The sequence below is a fragment of the Electrona antarctica genome (genome assembly GCF_951216825.1).
Source record: "Electrona antarctica genome assembly, chromosome: 17".
NCBI lineage: Eukaryota > Metazoa > Chordata > Actinopteri > Myctophiformes > Myctophidae > Electrona > Electrona antarctica.
In genome coordinates, this window is record NC_136798.1 from 3,923,001 (window position 1) to 3,945,041 (window position 22,041).

Here is a 22,041-nt window from a genome sequence, read left to right on the forward strand (position 1 = left end):
CTATTTGCACCGTGCATTCCGCAGTGTTCAATAAAAAGCATTTTTATCCGACCGCCAGTTTCTCAGTTTACAGTAGGTTTTCAACTACGAGCCCCTAACAGTTAGGATGTGTTTCACTCTGATACACTGGGTGCGTTCAATATACTGTAGGCAGACTAGGCACGTACTCGTACTGACCGCACTGCCAATACAAACGAATAGGCGAGTGTGCGCCCGGTGTGCAACTGTGAATTTCCGAACGCACCCCATCTTGAGAAAAATAGCCGGGGCAGTCGGATTAAAATGCCTTTTTATTGAACAACGCTGAATGAACTGGTGATAATATATCTGAGCGTTTATACAGTATGTTCACACTTAATTGCTCTGTAAATGTAGCAGTCGCAAAAAAATAAAACAGGCCGAAGTTGAGCCGTGACTGTCATGTTAATAATCCTCTCAGTGTTTGATGGTGATGGTCTTCACCTCCGTGAAGAAGTGATAGGAATCCTTCCCTCCTTCCCGCCCCACCCCCGAGTGCTTCATGCCGCCGAAGGGCAGGTTCAGATCCCTCACCAGCCAGCAGTTGGTCCACACCAGGCCCGCCTGCAGGCGCCGGGCCACCCTGTGGACACGGCCCACGTCCCGGGACCACACGGTGGCCGCCAGGCCGTAGCGCACGCCGTTGGCCCGCGCCACCGCCTCGTCCTCCGTGTCGAACGCGTTGACGCAGGCGACGGGGCCGAAGATCTCGTCCTGCATGACCCGGGAGCCGTCGGCCACGTCGGAGATGGCCGTGGCGGGCATGAAGTAGCCCGAGGCGCAGGACTCCGGGAGGTCGTCCAGCTGGTCCACGCCCTCGCCACAGTGGACCGTGGCGCCCTCCGACCTGGCCAGCGCCACGAAGCCACGCACCTGGAGATCAGAGCAGACGTCAGAGGGGAGACATTTGGAACGCATTCGATTAGAGATATATAAAATCAGACCCGTCAGAACTGAGTGGTGCTTCCTTTCTCAAGTGATGTAAATAGGTTTTCAAATTTCAATGGTGTGTGTGTGTGTGTGTGTGTGTGTGTGTGTGTGTGTGTGTGTGTGTGTGTGTGTGTGTGTGTGTGTGTGTGTGTGTGTGTGTGTGTGTGTGTGTGTGTGTGTGTGTGTGTGTGTGTGTGTGTCGGTCGTGACCAATGGAGTGGCTGCACCACTCAAAAAGTCATATCCACAGTACAGTAACTAACTGCATAAACATGCTGTAGAAAAAATAGTGAATAATTAAGTATAGTATTAAACACATGAACCTTCCTATTCTGTGGTGAACATTTGCCAAAACTAACCGATCTACAAGTCGCAATAATGCAATACTTGTAGATGGGCTATTTTCAGGGGTTAAGGATCATATACCTATAGACAAAGTAGAGCCCTGGGGGAGCTAAGTAGGGTTTAACCCACTGCCCGCCAGGATTAATTAATCTATTTATCGCACATTGCCAAGGTTTTTCCGCTTTCAACCCTATTATTTTGAATAGCCAAATATCCATAACCGGATGTTACGATGACGTAATGGTGTGTGTGGTGTCTTGACCGGTTGTTGTTCTCTCGCTCGGTGCAGAAAAAACCCGACTGCGAGTAGGCCTATCACAGCGCCTGCTGTCGGCCGTTGAAAAACCTTGTTTTCACCAGAAACGGCATTCTTTCCGCCGATTTGGAGATACAGGCCATTGAAAGCAGCACATAGAGTGCAAGTGGATGCGCGCGCATCTTCAAAATGGCCGCGGCCACTGTCCCACTTTACACTGGGATGCTAACGAGAGACAGCTATCGATGCGATCCGATCAAAACATGGATTAAAGAATATAAAGCCTAGAAAACATAGACTACGGTTCTGGTGGGCTGCCAGACTGAAGCTTATCTACGGTTACTACGTTTCTGGTGTTAAGTGTCTCATCGTGGCTTCTTGAGGAAATCCTATGCACTGCAAAGTGTGAATACAACCAGTTTTATTTGATTGATAGAATGATACTGAAGAAGGGATGGGGGTGCTTTCACCTTCTCCAGGTGTTCCTTGCTGATAAGTGCTCCGTTGTTGTTGCTAGGATCTGATGGTGCACCCGTCTTCCACTTCCTCGCCGCAGCCACGAACCTTGTCAGGAACTCGGGGTAGATACTCCTCTCTACATAAATCCTACTGGTACAGAGACATATTTCTCCCTGGGATGATGTAGAAGAGATGGAGATATGGGAACGGATCAGGGCAGTGTTGTTTTCGTCGACTAAAACTAAGACGAAAAATGTTCGTCGACTACCTTTTTTCACTGACGAAATCTAAATTGAAACTAAATGAAAACTAAGCTGTGATGACTAAAACTAAGACTAAATATATTGACAATTTCGTCAACAAATAAAAACTAGACTAAAATGTTAGGAAGGGACTAGCGCACAAGAGATCCAGTATAAGTTATTTTACAATTGGTTGCATGCTGAAAATAGCCGATCTACAAGCTCACAACGCGTCGCAGCGCGACGCGTTGTGAGCTTGTAGATCTGCTATTTTCAGCAAGTGTACGACGGCATCAAGGTCCACCAAAATGCATTTTAGTCGACTAAATCAACTGTAGATTTAGTCGACTAAAATCTTATGACATTTAGTCGACTAAAACTAGACTCAACACAAAAACATTCCAGGTGACTAAAATGTGACTAAAACTAAGTGAAAACTATTCAAGAGACTGACTAAAACTAAAACCAAAATGTGCTGCCTAAAACAACACTGGATCAGGGGAGGGAAAGAGAGGGAGGGAGGGACAGAAACTGGTAGATAAAAAAAGTCAAGATGCCAGTCTCAATAATGATCTAGGATCGCCCTCATGTGGACAAACTATACAACTGCATACCTATACTAATAAACTTGTCCCATGCATTTATATTCACTAATAATTATCATTCGAGAACATTGCTATTTCTGCTCAGAGTGGATAGCTCGAAAATGTACCTGCGGATGACATCACTGGTGGGCCATATACTGTTTCCTATAGGAAACAGTATATGGCTGAGGTCTGGTTAAGATGTCGTTTATCCTTTTATCTTTTTAACATTGTACTGTTGTTGTCTCCACCAGGCCGAAGGCATGGGGAGAGAGTATGTTTTGCACTCCGTCCGTGTGTGTGTGTGTCCGTCCGTGTGTGTGTCCTTCCGTCCGTCTGTTACCAGCTAATCTCCGGCACCGTTAACCCGGTCGATGCCAAACTTTGCACACACACTCCCTAGATGCCAACGATGAACCTCTGCCCCGCATTTTCCAGAACGGCCTGTTATAGCGCCACCATGAGGCAGCTTTTCACATTTGTTACCTAAAACTGCACCGATCTGCGTGAAACGTTGCATGCACACTCCCTAGAGGCCAAGGACAAACCTTTGACCTGCATTTTCCGCATCTGCCTTTTATAGCGCCACCAGGAGGCCGACTTTTGTAAAACACATTTTTTGATATTACTCCTCCTGATTCTGTCCAAAAATCTCACAAATCGTTACACAGTATCTCTATGGTCATGTGCTCAAGTCGGATCTGTCCGATATTTCATATTCCACCATAATTGGCTATAATTGGCTTTCACAGTTTGCAAGATTGCCCGGTTTTGAACAAAAGCCTCAAATCATGAACACAGCATGCAATTTACGTGAAATCTTTCACACATTTTCTTACTAGGCTGAGGAATATATCCCACCCTTTTCACATTGGCCTGTTATAGCGCCACCAACAGGTTGATCTTTGCAAAACACATTTTTGGAACAAAATGCCTCAAATCATCCAATTGCCATCAAAGGCAAACATGTTTATATTACTCCTAAACATTTTGCCAAACATCTCACACAGTCCTATCCTCCTGGTGGAGACCTGTGCCCAGAAGGGCACTTTTTCTAGTTGTATCTGTTTTGCTTTGTTTTTTTTCTAATAAAGTATGTTGCTAATGTTCTTATGTAAAGCGCTTTGGGTATTTAGGACTGCTGATTAAAATCTAATAGGCACATTGCAGGTTGAGCCCTAATGAGTTTGGTTACCCCATGCCATTTCCTCTAGACTAGAGACATCATTTTGCGAATATATATAGGGTGGCTATAGGGACTGATAGTGGTGATTTTTAGAAACGTTATCTAATCTTGTTACTTTTTCTGTACTGAGAAGAGAAATAGTGAATCTGACCAGCTCAGCCTATATAATAATAATAATAGCTCAAATTTATATTGCACTTTTCTAAATACCCAAAGCAACACTAGGAACATTAGGAACAACATTAGCTAAGTAGGGTTTAACCCACTGCCCGCCAGGATTAATTAATCTATTTATCGCACATTGCCAAGGTTTTTCCGCTTTCAACCCTATTATTTTGAATAGCCAAATATCCATAACCGGATGTTACGATGACGTAATGGTGTGTGTGGTGTCTTGACCGGTTGTTGTTCTCTCGCTCGGTGCAGAAAAAACCCGACTGCGAGTAGGCCTATCACAGCGCCTGCTGTCGGCCGTTGAAAATTTATATTGCACTTTTCTAAATACCCAAAGCAACACTAGGAACATTAGGAACAGACTTTATTAGAAAAAAACAAAGCAAAACAGATACAACAACAGTACAAGGTTAAAAAGATAAAAGGATAAACAACATCTTAACCAGACCTCATCTGCATGCGGAAGGCTATCCTGAAGAGGTGGGTTTTCTTTTGTTTAACTTTGTTTTTATTTCAATTTAGGCAACTTCACAGCATACATTTTGCTTTTTTTTTTTTTTTTTTTCAAAACCTCAGCTGTTTCATACTTTCACTATATATATTAAAGAGGTGGGTTTTGAGTGAAGTTTTGAATGAGAGGAGAGAGGGAGCAACTCTGAGATGGTTGGGGAGTTAATTCCAGAGGTTGGGGGCCAAAACGTAGAAGGCCCTGTCCCCCCAGGTGTCCCCCCAGGTGAGGTACTTGGCCTTGCGGACCTTCAGGAGGTTGGCTTCACTGGACCTGAGGGGGCGGAGGGGGACATATTTATAATGGTCCCATATATATACACTCACTTACCTGATTGGAGAAGCTGGAACGGACAGTCGTGGCAACGCATTGGTCCAGGTCCGCGTCAGCGAACACCAGCGCAGGGTTTTTACCGCCCAGCTCCAAGGAGAGTTTCTTACAGTAGGGGGCAGCGCGCTCCGTGATGCGCTGGGCCGTGGCCGTGGAGCCCGTGAAGGAGATGAGTGGGACGTCAGGATGAGCCACCAGGGCATCGCCCGCCTTGGGCCCCGTGCCGAATACCATGTTTATAACACCCGGAGGGACCCCTGAGGTGTGGGAGGGAATTAAGGGCCCAGGACTCGGTGTCAAGGCAGTAACTCACAAAGTCTATATATAACGCTACATATTTTAGACAGTAAGTTTACATTTTGTATCTCCACTTCAACCTGTGTTGATTTCGTCGACTAAAACTAAGACGAAAAATGTTCGTTGACTACCTTTTTCCACTGATGAAAATTAACTGGAAATTAAATGAAAACTAAGCTATGATGATTCAATCTAAGACTAAATAATATTGACAATTTTGTCAACAGATAAAAACTAGACTAAAATGTTAGGAAGGGACTAGTGGACAAGAGATCCAGTACAAGTCATTTTACACTTGGTTGCATGCTGAACATAGCAGATCTACAAGGACAACGCTACGACGCTACGATGTGTTGTGAGCTTGTATATCTGCTATTTTCAGCAAATGTAAAATCAGCCATTATGACGGCATCAAGGCCCGGCAAAATACATTTTAGTCGACTAAATCACCTGTAGATTTGTAGATTTGTAGAATAGTTTGTGCTATTGCCATTGAGAATGCATTGGGCGTTTAAGTTAAATACGGGGGGGGACATATTTTGACAGCAGAAACTGCCTGTCATAATTCCCTATTCCAAAGCCCCCCCCCCAGTTACATTATATATTTAAACTATTTTCAGCAATGGTACACTTATTTTTTCAGTGGATAGATCTTGTTGAGCTGGTCATTTTTAAAGTAGATCTCACATCATAAATGTGTGGGCACCCCTGATGTAGGACTAGTAGCATGCCAAAGTTTGTGCTATTGCCATTGAGAATGCATTAGGCGTTTAAGTTAAATAACTCAGAAACTACAAATCATTTCAAAGTAAAAAGTTCCAGCATGTGAAATGAAATGAAACTAGAAAAAGTGCCCTTCCGGGCACAGGTCTCCACCAGGAGGATAGGACTGTGTGAGATGTTTGGCAAAATGTTTAGGAGTAATATAAACATGTTTGCCTTTGATGGCAATTGGATGATTTGAGGCATTTTGTTCCAAAAATGTGTTTTGCAAAAATGAACCTGTTGGTGGCGCTATAACAGGCCAATGTGAAAAGGGTGGGATATATTCCTCAGCCTAGTAAGAAAATGTGTGAAAGATTTCACGTAAATTGCATGCTGCGTTCCTGATTTGAGGCTTTTGTTCAAAACGGGGCAATCTTGTAAACTGTAAAAGCCAATTATAGCCAATTAGGATGGAATATGAAATATCGGACAGATCCGACTTGAGCACATGACCATAGAGATACTGTGTAACGATTTGTGAGATTTTTGGACAGAATCTGGAGGAGTAATATCAAAAGATGTGTTTTACAAAAGTCGGCCTCCTGGTGGCGCTATAAAAGGCAGATGCGGAAAATGCAGGTCAAAGGTTTGTCCTTGGCCTCTAGGGAGTGTGCATGCAACGTTTCACGCAGATCGGTGCAGTTTTAGGTAAAACATGTGAAAAGCTGCCTCATGGTGGCGCTATAACAGGCCGTTCTGGAAAATGCGGGGCAGAGGTTCATCGTTGGCATCCAGGGAGTGTGTGTGCAAAGTTTGGCATTGACCGGGTTAACGGTGCCGGAGATTAGCTGTTCACAGACGGACGGAAGGACGGAAGGACGGAAGGAAGGACGGACACACACACGGACGGAGTGCAAAACATACTCTCTCCCCATGCCTTCGGCCTGGTGGAGACAATGATTACTATATTTACCCAGGGTATCTGGGCTAAGCTCAATAACTTGTTTCCAGCCAGGCCCTGCTCATAGTGTCTCCACAGTAAGCTGAATTATACAATGTGTGAATGGAGTTTCTAGGTGAAAGTGATTTTTTTGACATGCCATAGGTGGCCATTGAGCCCCATTATACATTTCTCAAATTTAAAAGCACTATATGTCCACCGTAAGATGAACCTAAATAGGTTTGAAGGGGGTTTCTAGGTGTAAGTACAGTATATATTTTTTTTATTGGCCTAAAATATTGTATATATACATACATTCATCACCTTTTGATTAATGGTATGGTCACATACAGTACATGTATAAACCCATATTAAAAAATGTGCTCGGCCTGGGCCGTGGCTCAGCGGGCCAGGCACCTTGGCTGGTAATCCAGTCTGGCAGTGTGCCGCGGGCCTTTACTGCATGTCACCCTCCCATCTCTCTCCCCATTTCCTGTCACCCCCAACCCCCCCCCCCCCCCCCCCCCTCTCTCTCTCTCTCATTAGCAGGCAACAGTGCAGCACTATCTCTCTCTCTCTGTTTCTGGCACAACAGCGCCACTTTTGCCCCTACTGGTACTCATAGTAACATAGGTTAACACGGACATTGCTGTTCCTTGGAGTGGTTGCACCACTCAAAAATATAAAATAATGGCGAAAGCCACAAAAAAAACATTTAAATAAAAATGTGCTCATTACAGACAGCCGGTCAGCAAGTGGATTCATGAATGTATATATATAGACAATATTTTAGGCCAATAAAAAAAAACGATACCAATTATGGACTATGTGATAGGGCGATTATTTTCATTATGGGTACTGTGTGTGATCCTATACCTGCATCAGTTTATTTTCATTATGCTGTGTGTGATCCTACCTGCATCGTGCATCAGTTTGCACATCATCCACGCGGTGACAGAGGTCATCTCACTAGGTTTGGCTACCACCGTGTTGCCTGCGGCGATGGCTGGGGCTATCTTCCACGTGAGAAGGTACAGCGGGAGGTTCCAGGGGCTGATCAGACCAGCTACGCACGCACACGCACGCACGCACACACACCCACACACATTTTAACCATTTATGTCCACACAAAGGATATGCATAAAGGACACAAATATTATAGGTACATTAGAGTTACATCTGCAAAATCATGGCATGTGTTTTCATGATACAAGAATAGGCACAATAGTCACTCAGTACTTTATGGGTATAAGTAACAGCGTCTCTGCAATATATGACGGCTGCCAATTATAGCAGAGACACCACAATACTTTTCCAGCCTTTTTGCCTCCTTTTTGGGCGTCCCAAGTTGTTGGAACCCTCTAACAACCAGTCAGTGCATGGGTATGCCCTAGGCTGCCAAATATAAAGACAAATAGCCTGCACCTACAGCCCAGCTCTGAGATGTTATGTAGAAGTGGTTGGTATTTTATGACCGTGGTCATAAAGGCTTCCTCTAGGCTGTGGTCAAAGGTGCAGGCTATCTCTAATACAGACACTTCTCTGGACTCTTCATCAACCACAACAATATCTGGTGTATTAGCTGTCAGGGGTGTAAAGGTATCTGAGTTATCACTGAGTTGGAACATGGATGGGATGACCCTGGAATGTTTGTACATTCTCACTGAAGATGCATGATATTTTGATATGTCCTTTCGCTATGAGTTCCACTATTCTATCATGGCGTGCTATGTACATTCCTTTGTATGCATAACATCCATTCAAGATGTGTGACAGTGTTTCATGTCTCTCACACACACACACACACACACACACACACACACACACACACACACACACACACACACACACACACACACACACACACACACACACACACACACACGCACACACACACACGTCGTGTCGACACATGTTCTGTCAATAGCCTGGAACTACAGCGATCCTTGGGGGATGGGTCAGAGATTAGATTTTAGTCTTGAAGAATGCACTCCCAGCTCTCACATCTACATCACAGTCCAGGTAACTGTCTGAAGTGGGTTCTGGAGCAACACAAGTCCGAACACACTTGAACCTACAAGCAGAGCTGGACAGAGTACTAAAACTACCCTTGGAGCAACACGTGTGTGTGTGTGTGTGTGCGTGCAAACGCTTCTCATTGAGCATATGTAGAGGTTGGCGCCTGGTCTCTCGACACAGCACAGTCAATAATGGATGTCACCACTGCCAGGTGAGACTTTTAACTTTTGTCTGACATTCACTAGACTAGACCTGACCTTGATTAGTCGAATAGTCAACTTCCAATCTCTTAGTCGATTAGTCTGTTTTTTTACCTGCAATATATAATCATTTTATGTTTTTATTCATGGAATTGCTTAGATTTGTTTGTTTTAGAATTGTGAAATGTTTATACATGTATATTTTTTTAAATGTATAGGAAAAGGAAATTTGATTTTTCCTGGGGTTGTGACCCATGAAAATCGGTCCGTGACCCACAAATGGGTCCCGACTCATTGAATTTACAAAATCTGAAATTAGAAAAGCACCCTCAATCTCTCCCATAGTAATTATACTACTGTACACTGTTTCATGTTTTATGGGCATCTAGCTCATGCATGTCTTCCTGAAAAACATAAACCCTTTCATGACTTTATCACATTTTGCAAACAGTAGATCTCTCTCTGCTGTATGTCACAACATATACCAATCTAGAGACTCTTGAAGCACAAAACTACACAGCTCTAAGATGCTGTTTTTCTTTCAAAAATTTATCTAATATAGCCTACTGCATAATTTTATTATAAACATGCACCTAATCCCTACTCTCATCCTGCAATTTATTTTTCAGCCCACCTGAAACTACAGAATACGAGTACGAGCCATACGAGGTAGGAAACGTGTGTGAATATGAACAACATGGGATCTCCTTTCTCCCAGTGATCTATTCTCTGTTCTTCGTCGTGGGTCTTCTGGGGAACTTGCTCGTCCTCTGGGTCATCATCTTCGGGGTGAAGCTCCGTAGCGTGACTGACGTGTGCCTCCTCAACCTGGCCATCGCTGACCTTCTCCTGGTGTGCTCCCTTCCCTTCCTCGCCCACCAAGCCCGGGATCAGTGGGCGTTTGGCGACGCCATGTGCAAGATGGTCCTCGGTGCTTACCAAATTAGCTTTTACTGCGGCATCTTCTTCATCATGCTGATGAGTATCGATCGCTACCTGGCTATAGTGCATGCGCGTTATGCACTGAAAGCACGAACACTCACCTTTGGAATGATTGCCGCTGCCGTTACATGGTTTGCTGGATTTCTCGCCTCTTTTCCAGATATAATTTTTCTAAAGGTAGAGACGGACCCAAGTTCAGATAAGCTCATCTGCGGTGCTTCCTTAGTGAATGAAACCGCAACAGGCAACAGGCACTTCTGGACTATCTTTGGCCTTTTCAAAATGAACATCCTTAGCTTACTGATTCCAATGACCATTATGGGTTTCTGTTACGCCCAGATCATTTGGAAGCTCCTACACACCCAGTCATCCAAGAAACAGTCCATGCGCTTAGTCCTCATAGTCGTGGCCGTGTATTTCTGCTGCTGGATGCCTTACAGCCTCGCCTCACTCTTCAGAGCATTGGAGTTACTCCAGGTTTTTCATGTCTCTACAGTCTGTCGCATCAGCAATGGCATCAGATTGGCTCTACAAGTCACCCAGGCCATCGCGTATTCTCACAGCTGTCTCAACCCCATCCTGTATGTGTTTGTAGAAGAGAGGTTCAGGAAGAACCTCCTGTGTTTGATGAGCAGGGTCAGGATGAGCTCTACTCATTCAACAACTGCCACTACTGGCGATGAAAGGTCCATTGCTATATGAAGTGCCAGTGGAAAGGCAGTGTTGTGTAGTCGCAGTGTTAATGTTGGTGTGTGTGTGTGTGTGTGTGTGTGTGTGTGTGTGTGTGTGTGTGTGTGTGTGTGTGTGTGTGTGTGTGTGTGTGTGTGTGTGTGTGTGTGTGTGTGTGTGTGTGTGTGTGTGTGTGTGTGTGGTTAATGTGGCTATCCCTACAATGTTTGCATGCATGCACGGCGTTGCACACGTGCATGTTTGTATATTAAATGAATGTAATTGCTTTGTGTTGTGCATTGATCGTGCGTAGAGATACATCTATAGACATTATGCATTCTCTGATGTCACCACAACATTTACAGTACCATCCATTGTTTAATGTTATTTTACTGTCTCTAATGACATGGGCCAAGTTACTGTGGAACATCTTGCTCCATTAAGACATCCAATGTACTACGTTTCTGGTGCTATATGGCAGGGATTCAAGTTTAAAGTTTGGGTTTGGGGATAGGGTTAGTATGTGGCTCTATTCTTAGGGTTAGGGTTTGGGGATAGGGTTAGGGTTTGAGGATAGGGTTAGTATGGGGCTCTATTCTTAGGGTTAGGGTTAGAGGATAGGGTTAGGGTTTGAGGATAGGGTTAGTATGGGGCTCTATTCTTAGGGTTAGGGTTTGGGGATAGGGTTAGGGTTTGGGGATAGGGTTAGTATGGGGCTCTATTCTTAGGGTTAGGGTTTGGGGATAGGGTTAGGGTTTGAGGATAGGCTTAGTATGGGGCTCTATTCTTAGGGTTAGGGTTTGGGGATAGGGTTAGGGTTTGAGGATAGGGTTAGTATGGGGCTCTATTCTTAGGGTTAGGGTTTGAGGATAGGGTTAGTATGGGGCTCTATTCTTAGGGTTAGGGTTTGGGGATAGGGTTAGGGTTTGAGGATAGGCTTAGTATGGGGCTCTATTCTTAGGGTTAGGGTTTGAGGATAGGGTTAGTATGGGGCTCTATTCTTAGGGTTAGGGTTTGGGGATATGGTTAGTATGGGGCTCTATTCTTAGGGTTAGGGTTTGGGGATAGGGTTAGTATGGGGCTCTATTCTTAGGGTTAGGGTTTGGGGATAGTTAGTATGGTGCCGGAATATTTGGTAGTAGGATTTATGGGTGTCGGGTTATTGGGACGTGGGACTGACGTTATACGCACCCATGGGCACCTGCAGGGGTGGACTGACTGGCCACAGGACGTACCAGACATACTGTATGCCCGGTGGGCCGACCCGCTAGTGGGCCAGTCTGGTCCAAATTCCGCGAAAATGTCCGGGATGATTCTTTTGTCTCAGTCCAGCCCTGGGCACCTGCCCCCTCAGTGCTCTCTGCACGCCCTGGCAAGTCTAAATACTTACCTAATGTCAACAAAGTTCATGCACACTCAGAGGGAGTTCAACAAACCACGTGCAACCCATTGTGTCTATAGGCACAATAAGCCATTGGCTTCAGCCTAAACCCTTTTGGTCTCTACAAGAAAAAAAGAAAAAAACGAAAAGTGTAAAAAAACACGACAAAATGAATACATGTAATGTAATGTAATGTAATGTTTTTTTTGTTTTTTTATGGCCAAAATAAAACTGAACTGAACTGAAGATTCGGCTCAAACAAGGGATTAAATTAATGCAGGTAGTTGCATTGCGTGTGTGTGTGTGTGTGTGTGTGTGTGTGTGTGTGTGTGTGTGTGTGTGTGTGTGTGTGTGTGTGGGTGTGGGTGTGGACTGGCCTTAAATTAATGTCATGGTCAACAGGATGTGGTCTATCTTACACTACAGCTTTGCACAATATTGAGTTTAAATTGTCATGACTGTATGCATATCAGCTAGAGTAATAGCAACCATGCAGGCCACAACCAGTTCTGTTATTTAGCACACACATCTTTGTCATTTATAGCAATATCGTTATTATGATAAAACAACATTCTTCCACATGGTCATAATATATGTTGTTAAAGATGGTGCCTCTTTAGGCTGGACTAGGGCTGTGTGACTGCTTTAACATTATTTAAGCAATAAGAGTTTTTGGATATTTTTTTATGGAAAATGTCAGGCTCAAATCAAACAATAAATCCACAATTTTCCTTCTGTGTGTAAATACCCTTTTTTTGTTTATTATTAAAATGTCTATTAAAATCCATTTTGGACGGGAACCCCCTTTGGTGTTTTAAACATTATGTTATAATTTAGCTATTGAAAAATAGCAGATCTACAAGCTCATAGCGCGCGCTACGAGCTTGTAGGTCTGCTATTTTTGAAAAACCGTGAAAATATTTATTTCAGAAAACTGGAGGATTTAGAAGAAGGTTTTTTAATTTTGAGGTCAGGCCTAAATGGGTTAGGATGAAAATATTAAGATAAATGGTGGTCTCTTTTTTATTTATTGCCTTTCATGATAGAGTATAGGCAGACAGGAAACAGGGAGAGAGATGCTGGGGGGGGGGAACACGGTGAAGTCCCTCGGAATCGAGACTTCCGAGAAACACTGTCATGCTGGATTGCGTGCGTGTGGAGCAACACAAGTCTGGACAGAGTAGTGAAACTGAAGTCTGAGCACACGTGTGTGTGTGTGTGTGTGTGTGTGTGTGTGTGTGTGTGTGTGGGGGGGGGGGGGGGAGTGTGTGTGTGTGTGTGTGTGTGTGTGTGTGTGTGTGTGTGTGTGTGTGTGTGTGTGTGTGTGTGTGTGTGTGTGTGTGTGTGTGTGTGTGTGTGTGTGTGTGTGTGTGTGTGTGTGTGTGTAGGATGGGCCTACTTATTCAGAAACTGCCACCACTGGGGTTGAAATGTCCATAATTGCTACATGTATGACGTACCAGTGGAAAGGCGGTGTTGTGTAGTCACATTGTTAATGTGTGTGTGTGTGTGTGTGTGTGTGTGTGTGTGTGTGTGTGTGTGTGTGTGTGCGCGCGCGCTTCTATTTAAATTAAGTGCAAACGCTTCTCATTGAGCATATGTAGAGGTTGACGACTGGTCTCTCGACACAGCACAGTCAATAATGGATGTCACCACTGCCAGGTGAGACTTTTAACTTTTGTCTGACATACAATTTCACTAGACCTGACCTTGATTAGTCGAATAGTCGACTTCCAATCTCTTAGATTAGTTTAGTCAACTAAAACTAGACTAACACCAAAACATTCCATGTGACTAAAACTAAATTAAAACTGTTCAAGAGACTATAACTAAAACTAAAATCAAAATTTGCTGCCACACTGCATGCACCTAATCCCTACTCTTATCCTGCAATTTATTTTTCAGCCCACCTGAAACTACATATACGTACGAGCCGTACGTCAAAGGAAACGTGTGTGAATATGAACAACATGGGATCTCCTTTCTCCCAGTGATCTATTCTCTGTTCTTCGTCGTGGGTCTTCTGGGGAACGTGCTCGTCCTCTGGGTCATCATCTTCGGGGTGAAGCTCCGTAGCATGAGCGACGTGTGCCTCCTCAACCTGGCCATCGCTGACCTTCTCCTGGTGTGCTCCCTTCCCTTCCTCGCCCACCAAGCCCGGGATCAGTGGACGTTTGGCGACGCCATGTGCAAGGTGGTCCTCGGTGCTTACCACATTGGCTTTTACTGCGGCATCTTCTTCATCATCCTGATGAGCATCGATCGCTACCTGGCTATAGTGCATGCGGTTTATGCAATGAAAGCACGAACACTCACCTTTGGAATGATTGCCGCTGCCGTTACATGGTTTGCCGGTTTTCTCGCCTCTTTTCCAGATATAATTTTTCTAGCGGTAGAGCCAGACCGAAGTACACAGAAGCCTGTCTGCGGTGCTTCCTTAGTGAATGAAACCGCAACAGGCAACAGGCACTTCTGGACTATCTTTGGCCTTTTCAAAATGAACATCCTTGGCTTACTGATTCCAATGACCATTATGGGTTTCTGTTACGCCCAGATCATTTGGAAGCTCCTACACACCCAGTCATCCAAGAAACAGTCCATCCGCTTAGTCCTCGTAGTCGTGGCCGTGTATTTCTGCTGCTGGATGCCTTACAGCCTCGCCTCATTCTTCAGAGCATTGGAGTTACTCCAGGTTTTTCATGTCTCTACACTTTGTCGCCTAAGCAACGGAATCAGATTGGCTCTACAAGTCACCCAGGCCATCGCGTATTCTCACAGCTGTCTCAACCCCATCCTGTATGTGTTTGTAGGAGAGAGGTTCAGGAAGAACCTCCTGCGTTTGATGAGCAGGGCTTCATGTACAGTAGGGTGTGTCGGGTCATGAAGGACTGATTTAATGTACAAACATGCATAGAAAAACATGCATGCACGCCTGTGCATGGCATGCATGCAACCAATGTAGGGATAGCCACATCAACCACACTGACATGAACACACACGCACGCACGCACGCACGCACGCACGCACGCACGCACGCACACACACACACACACACACACACACACACACACACACACACACACACACACACACACACACACACACACACACACACACACACACACACACACACACATGAATTAAAATGGATGACCCTGAGTAGACAAGTCTTAGTGCTTTTCATGGTTTCGTCCTCAAAGTATAGCAGTTTTTGTATTGACTTGTGCTTTCGTTTGAAGTGTACCCATTCTACATACTGTACTGTGAAATAAGAATTTGCCTTAAAATGGTCATGTTGTGACTTTATATACATATTGTCAATTACTTGCATGAGAGGGGGAGAGGTGGTGGAGTTAGTTGTTTTAGCAGACAGTTTGAGGGTCCAATGGAGTTAAGAGGTTTTGTCCAAAGCGTGTTTTACTACTTTCCATTTCCATTTCCATGGAAAGTATTTTCGAAACAACAAAAAAAACTCAAAAATGGAGTAATACTGGTTTCCTCCCGACAGGCAGCAACACAATATTGTTGACAGAAACCTTGTATCTCCATATTTCATTTTTCTCATAAATTAACTTTGTCATATACGTACTACGGTCAGTGTCATGCAGAAGAAACACACTACAAGCTCACAACGCATAGCTTGGTAGATTGTTATTTTCAGCGAAAGTCTTCCCCATAATAACAGAAAAAAGAAAAGAGAGCCCTGATGGGGCTCCAGTCAACCATGCATACCATTTATTTTCAACTTTGAACTATATTTGAACTGTCAATAATATTATACCTTTACATAACTTATAATTGTATTTATTTTATTTTTGTTTTTGTTTTTTTTGTTATTTATATTGTTTTTGTCATCTGTGCTTAAATTATTGTTTTTGTCATCTTTTTGTTGTCTTGTTGTTTTTGTATGTCTGTACTCAATTATTATTGTTGTTTTATATTGTTTTAATGATGACGATAACTATGGGGGGGGGGGGGAGAAAATGGGGAAAAAATGGTATGTTCAAACTAAACTTAAATTGTTGAAACCTACTACCAATAAACATATATTTAAAAATATATATATATACCTTTAGAGTTAAAAGACCCCCCTCCCCTCCCCTTCTGTTTACCTTACTGGAACTGGAGGTTCCAGTAAGGTTCCAGTCATATACATTCACACAGACTTGTGTCATCAGGGGCGTCAATAGCTGGGGGGTGGTATGGAGCTGGGTTAAAGTGCAGAGTTCTCCCAACCGGAATAAACAGTGGTGTGTGTTGGGTTTTGAAACACAGATGCTTTAAATACTACTAATTTAAAAGTAGGCGTCATGGCTTGCCAGATCACAGGCACAGATAACTTGTTGCCACTCGACAAGGAACGCTACTGAAACGAAAATGAAACAAGCTAGAGTTCCGATTGGAATGTTTTCCTTGACTGCTGGACATGATCCAACACAACACAATGGCCTGATATATTTGCATGGTAGTTTTTATACGGCAAAACAGAACTGAAACTAAAGTAACTTGTGCATAAAGTGCAGTATTGCTTTCAAGTAATATAGGATACGCTGTCAAGGTGCACTCACTGCACTGCTAGTCTATCAGACTATACAAGTATGGTAGCAGGTTTGGTTGTCGACTGTCGAGTAACCACGTATTTATTTATAATTTTGAACTTAAAGGATGGAAATGAAATACAATATCTTATGGTCAAGGTATAGATCATTCCAGATTAAACAGCCCTGAACTGAGAGGATGTTTTTTTTGTTTGTTTTTTTAACAGAAGGCGGTTTGCTGGCCGGGCATCTATCGGGCTTCCTTTTCATGAATTCATATAAATACCATGTAGGGTCTTGTTTATATAACAATAAAAAACTTAAACCTAAAATTAAACAGTGTCTCTGAAAGATGTGACAGTGGTGAGAGGAGTAAGGTTTAACTCCTTTTGGGCGGGAACCCCTTTTGGTGTTAGCATTATGTTATGCTTTAGCTATTGAAAAATAGCAGAGCTACAAGCTCATAGCGCGCCACCGAGTGGCACGCTACGAGCTTGTAGGTCTGCTATTTTTGAAAAATCGAAGAACGACTGACATAGAAACATAGCTTTTTCAGAAAACTGTCAGGATTTAGAAGACATTTTTAGAATCTGATCTCAAAATGGGTTAAAGTGCACTCTTGTAAAGCTGTTATCTGTGGGTTTGAGAAACATCACACCTGTGCAAGAGCAGTTTGTGAAGCAGCTACTCAATGTGTGATAGATTAGAATCATGCAGTGAAAATAGTAGCTATACTGTTTGTTTCCTCATGTTATCAGCCAGCCAGGAAGCTTTGTGGTTTACTCCTCTTAGCTGTGATTAAAACCCATTCTGACCTGAGATCAGATTCTAAAAATGTCTTCTACATCCTGACAGTTTTCTGAAAAAGCTATGTTTCTATGCCAGTGGTTCTTCGATTTTTCAAAAATAGCAGACCTACAAGCTCGTAGCGCGCCACTCGGTGGCGCGCTATGAGCTTGTAGATCTGCTATTTTTCAATAGCTAAAGCATAACATAATGCTAACACCAAAAGGGGTTCCCGCCCCAAAATGGGTTAACTTTGAGTATAGCTTCTCAAAACAACTTTTAGATCCGCAAACACATATACAGCCTTAACTGTGAAAGTGAAAAATTAACTGATAAATGAAATGAATAATTACCCAGGTAATGCCCCATTTACACGTATGTTTTTAACAAACCTGACAGCCCACCGAGTATGCAGGCCCCAAAGACTCCACACAACAGCTAGGGGCAAATACAAGGAAGGTTTGCCTTTCTATGGTGCAGCAGCACCACCCTATGGTCACGCAGGTGCTACTACAATACATTACAAAATACTGTCCAAAAATACAGCTCACTCATGCCACTAAATATATCCAGTCCTCTGTCGTTCCACCACCAAGCACAGGCGTACAGTGCCACCCGGCCTAAACAAGCAATATATCGTATCTACATTGCTGGTTCCTACTACAGTACAAAAGAACATCAACATTCTAAACTATAGCCACATTCCAAGCCTTTTCTCATCTCTGGGTATTAATACAACTCATTCAAATCTCTGCAAGACAACAAACAAGAACTAGAAGGTGCATAATCACCCCAGACAACAAACAAGAACTAGAAGGTGCATAATCACCCCAGACAACAAACAAGAACTAGAAGGTGCATAATCACCCCAGACAACAAACAAGAACTAGAAGGTGCATAATCACCCCAGACAACAAACAAGAACTAGAAGGTGCATAATCACCCCAGACAACAAACAAGAACTAGAAGGTGCATAATCACCCCAGCTTAACTAACTTACACTGTCTGGCTCCCTGTTCCATTGAGAGTTGATTTATTTTTTACCAATCAACCACACACACACACACACACACACACACACACACACACACACACACACACACACACACACACACACACACACACACACACACACACGATGGGTTACACGATCACACTCGTGCATGTGCCTGCGTGTGACCTTCACTTCCACTTTAACAGTCACACCCGTAAACAGCAAAGGCCATGCATTCTTTCTGTAAAGTATGCAGTCTCGACACACGCACGTACACACACACGCGCGCGCACGCGCGCGCGCACGCGCGCGCGCGCGCGCGCGCACACGCGCGCGCGCGCACACACACACACACACACACACACACACACACACACACACACACGCACACACAGGCAGAGGTCTCACCTACTCCCACAGGGCAGCGCACGGTGTAGTTGACAACGCCCAGGTGGTCCATCTGGCTGCAGTCCGTGGTGTGGTGGAGCACCGACGACGCAAAGAAGCGGAAGTTTTCCACCGATCTGGGAATGTCCACCGTCCGGGCAAACGCCACCGTCTTACCTGTGGCATGATGTCATGATAACCTGTGACGTGATGTCATGATAACCTGTGGCGTGATGTCATGATAACCTGTGGCATGATGTCATGATAACCTGTGACATGATGTCATGTCACAGACTTGTGACATGTAGCTCCATATATAGAGATCTAAGGGTGACATGCAGCAGGGGAAGTATCTTGAGTGTACAAGCCTACAGGGTTTGATGAGGTCAGATGTCAGCTCCATATATGGAGATCTAAGGGTGGCAGCAGGGGGCAGTGTCTTGAGTGTACAGGGTTTGATGAGGTCAGATCAACATATGGAATGAATTCTGTATTGGCCATATATGGAGCATGTAGACCTGTGACATGATGTCAGAATAATACTAGACGTAGTGATCAGGAGAAGAAAAGGCGTTGTGTCATGCCTCCATACGTATATGGTGATGTGGCGACTGTGGCTCAGGAGGTAGAGCAGATCGTCCAATGATCCATGGGTCGGCGGTTCGAATCCCGGCTCCTCCTGTCTACATGTCCTTGGGCAAGACACTGAACCCCTGCAGTGTCTTGCATGGCTTCCGCCGCAATCGGTGTGTGAATGGGTGAATGTAATGCACTATGTAAAGCGCCTTGGATAAAGGCGCTATATAAATGCACCATTTACCATTTATGGTCACGCCTCGTATGCCATATATGAAGATCACGACACTGACCTCATCAAACCCTGGATAGCCATACATGGAGAAGGCTGGATTATCAGGATTTAGAAGACATTCGTAGAATCGTCCTCCGGTCAAAAGTGTTTAAAATTCAGAGTTACATTTTTACCGAGGCCATTGGTTCACGGTCTGTCGTGTGTTTAGCTCACCTTGGTCTCTGGACTCGGCCTGGGCGAATTCTTCCAGACGGGCTTCCATCAGGTCTGCCAGTTTGTTGAGAACCTCGGCTCGCTGCTCCGCGCTGCGGGCTGACCAATCAGGGAAGGCCTTCTTGGCTGCTGCCACTGCTGCCTCCACCTGCACCAGGAAGTTAGACAATGTACTGTGTGTGTTTATAACGGAGGTGTGAGGGCCTGGCAGCCCCCCCGAACGCTACATGTGAAGGCCTGGCAGCCCCCCCGAACGCTACATGTGAGGGCCTGGCAGCCCCCCCGAACGTTACATGTGAGGGCCTGGCAGCCCCCCCGAACGCTACATGTGAGGGCCTGGCAGCCCCCCCGAACGTTACATGTGAGGGCCTGGCAGCCCCCCCGCACGCTACATGTGAGGGCCTGGCAGCCCCCCCGCACGCTACATGTGAGGGCCTGGCAGCCCCCCCGAACACTACATGTGAGGGCCTGGCAGCCCCCCCGCACGCTACATGTGAGGGCCTGGCAGCCCCCCCGCACGCTACAGCAGTGATTCTGGGGTCAATGTATCTGTGTGTGTTTAATGATTGACACTGTTGACACTGTCAAGAGCAAAGGTGCTTCACTCTGACTAAGCTCTTTAAAACAGCCTCAGGTTTCCTACATATCTCATGTTATAGGTCCTAAATGCAGTTATTTCAAACTGCAGCAATATATTAATTGTCTAGCTCTGATACAGTAGCTAAAGTATAAAATGCATGTATTTATCTGGCTATGTATATATGTTCCACAAAATAGCACCAAATAGCAAAATTAGCTAATATCAAAACCTAATTGTATTGTAATGTAACATGCATAAATTGAGACAAATTCATATTATTAATCCATATCCATACTAATTTTCCATAATGTATAAATCATGGATAAGGGGTCAGGAGGACAGATAGGCCTTTTTGGGGAGGGGTCATAATAAATGATGGACTTTATGGTTATTTGTCTCAACTGTCAATTATAAGCTACTCATGTGTTTTAGATAAGTTTCTATAATAATAGCCCTAGCCTAAGATTTAGACTTTCGTAGATGTATTTTATAGATTCTGACAGTTAATGTCAGAAAGAATCGATATAAAATACATCTACGAGAGTCTTAGGCTAATAATAATAGGCCCACCTACCCACCTCATCCTTGCCGCTGTCAGGCACTTTGCAGTAGACCTCCCCGGTTGATGGGTCGAACGAGTCGATCTGACTGGAACAAGGGACAAACTTTCCACCGATATAGTTCTCCAAGACCATGTGCGTTTTCTCCGACGGCATGATCACCGATATCAACAATTATACTGTTCACAATGTAGTGCTAGTGTGGAAACTGCTCAGGCTCCCACAAGTGTAGGCTATACTCACTGGCAGAATGATAGAGCAACCTCTGCAAACTGTGCACGCACGCACGCACGCACGCACGCACACACACACACACACACCTATAAAGTAAATGATTAATTGAACATAAATCAACAAAAGTAAACACACATTCTCCCCAACCCATTCCCCAAGGGAAATGGCCACATAGCCTTGGATCATCACGGCTATCATATCTATTTTTATCGGGTCTGACTTTTACTTTTGTATATCATATAGATATGCAAATGTCAGAATCGATCAAATAAATACACATAATTATGATAGTCTTGATCCAATAGTCTACTTTCCAGCCCATAGAGCCCCATTGTGAACCCGGACATGTTGAGTACACCAAGGTTTTATCTTAGAAATGTTGAGTATGGGTCACTCCCCAGCATGTAGAAACTGCCAGATGCTAACTTGCATATGTTGAGAGCAATTTTCAGAATTGGCATAATATGTGACCATACCATTAGGCAAAATATTCAAAAGTTCATTATGCTTTCAGTAGCATATGATGTGTCAAACTAGGGGTTTTCATGATGCTGAATCAATTCCAAGCATTAGTTTTGCAAAAAAAAAACACTCATTGGGCTAAAAACGGCCATTGCCGTCGTCATCACAAATATGATGATGTCAGCACATTTGGGCCGTTTTCTTGACTGATTCCAATGAAGAGGGAGTTGCAGTAGACGGGATGTAATGAGGGCATGGATGACTGTTTCTAGGTTGGGAGTGGAGAGGAAT

At 44.2% G+C, this 22,041-nt stretch overlaps 2 protein-coding genes across 2 annotated transcripts; one reads left to right on the forward strand and one right to left on the reverse strand.

Moving 5' to 3' along the window:
• Nucleotides 1-435: 435 nt before the first annotated feature.
• aldh8a1 (aldehyde dehydrogenase 8 family, member A1) lies at nt 436-21,210 on the reverse strand (the record flags this gene model as incomplete). The annotated part of the gene is made up of 7 exons (XM_079525855.1): nt 436-891; nt 2,020-2,181; nt 5,033-5,289; nt 7,891-8,040; nt 18,912-19,067; nt 19,915-20,062; nt 21,073-21,210. The coding sequence occupies 7 exons, from the start codon at nt 21,208-21,210 to the stop codon at nt 436-438; spliced, it is 1,467 nt and encodes a 488-aa protein (XP_079381981.1).
• LOC306940494 (uncharacterized protein) lies at nt 9,185-15,069 on the forward strand (the record flags this gene model as incomplete). Its single annotated transcript, XM_079525592.1, has 3 exons — nt 9,185-9,204; nt 9,823-10,821; nt 14,091-15,069. The coding sequence occupies 3 exons, from the start codon at nt 9,185-9,187 to the stop codon at nt 15,067-15,069; spliced, it is 1,998 nt and encodes a 665-aa protein (XP_079381718.1).
• Nucleotides 21,211-22,041: the final 831 nt, after the last annotated feature.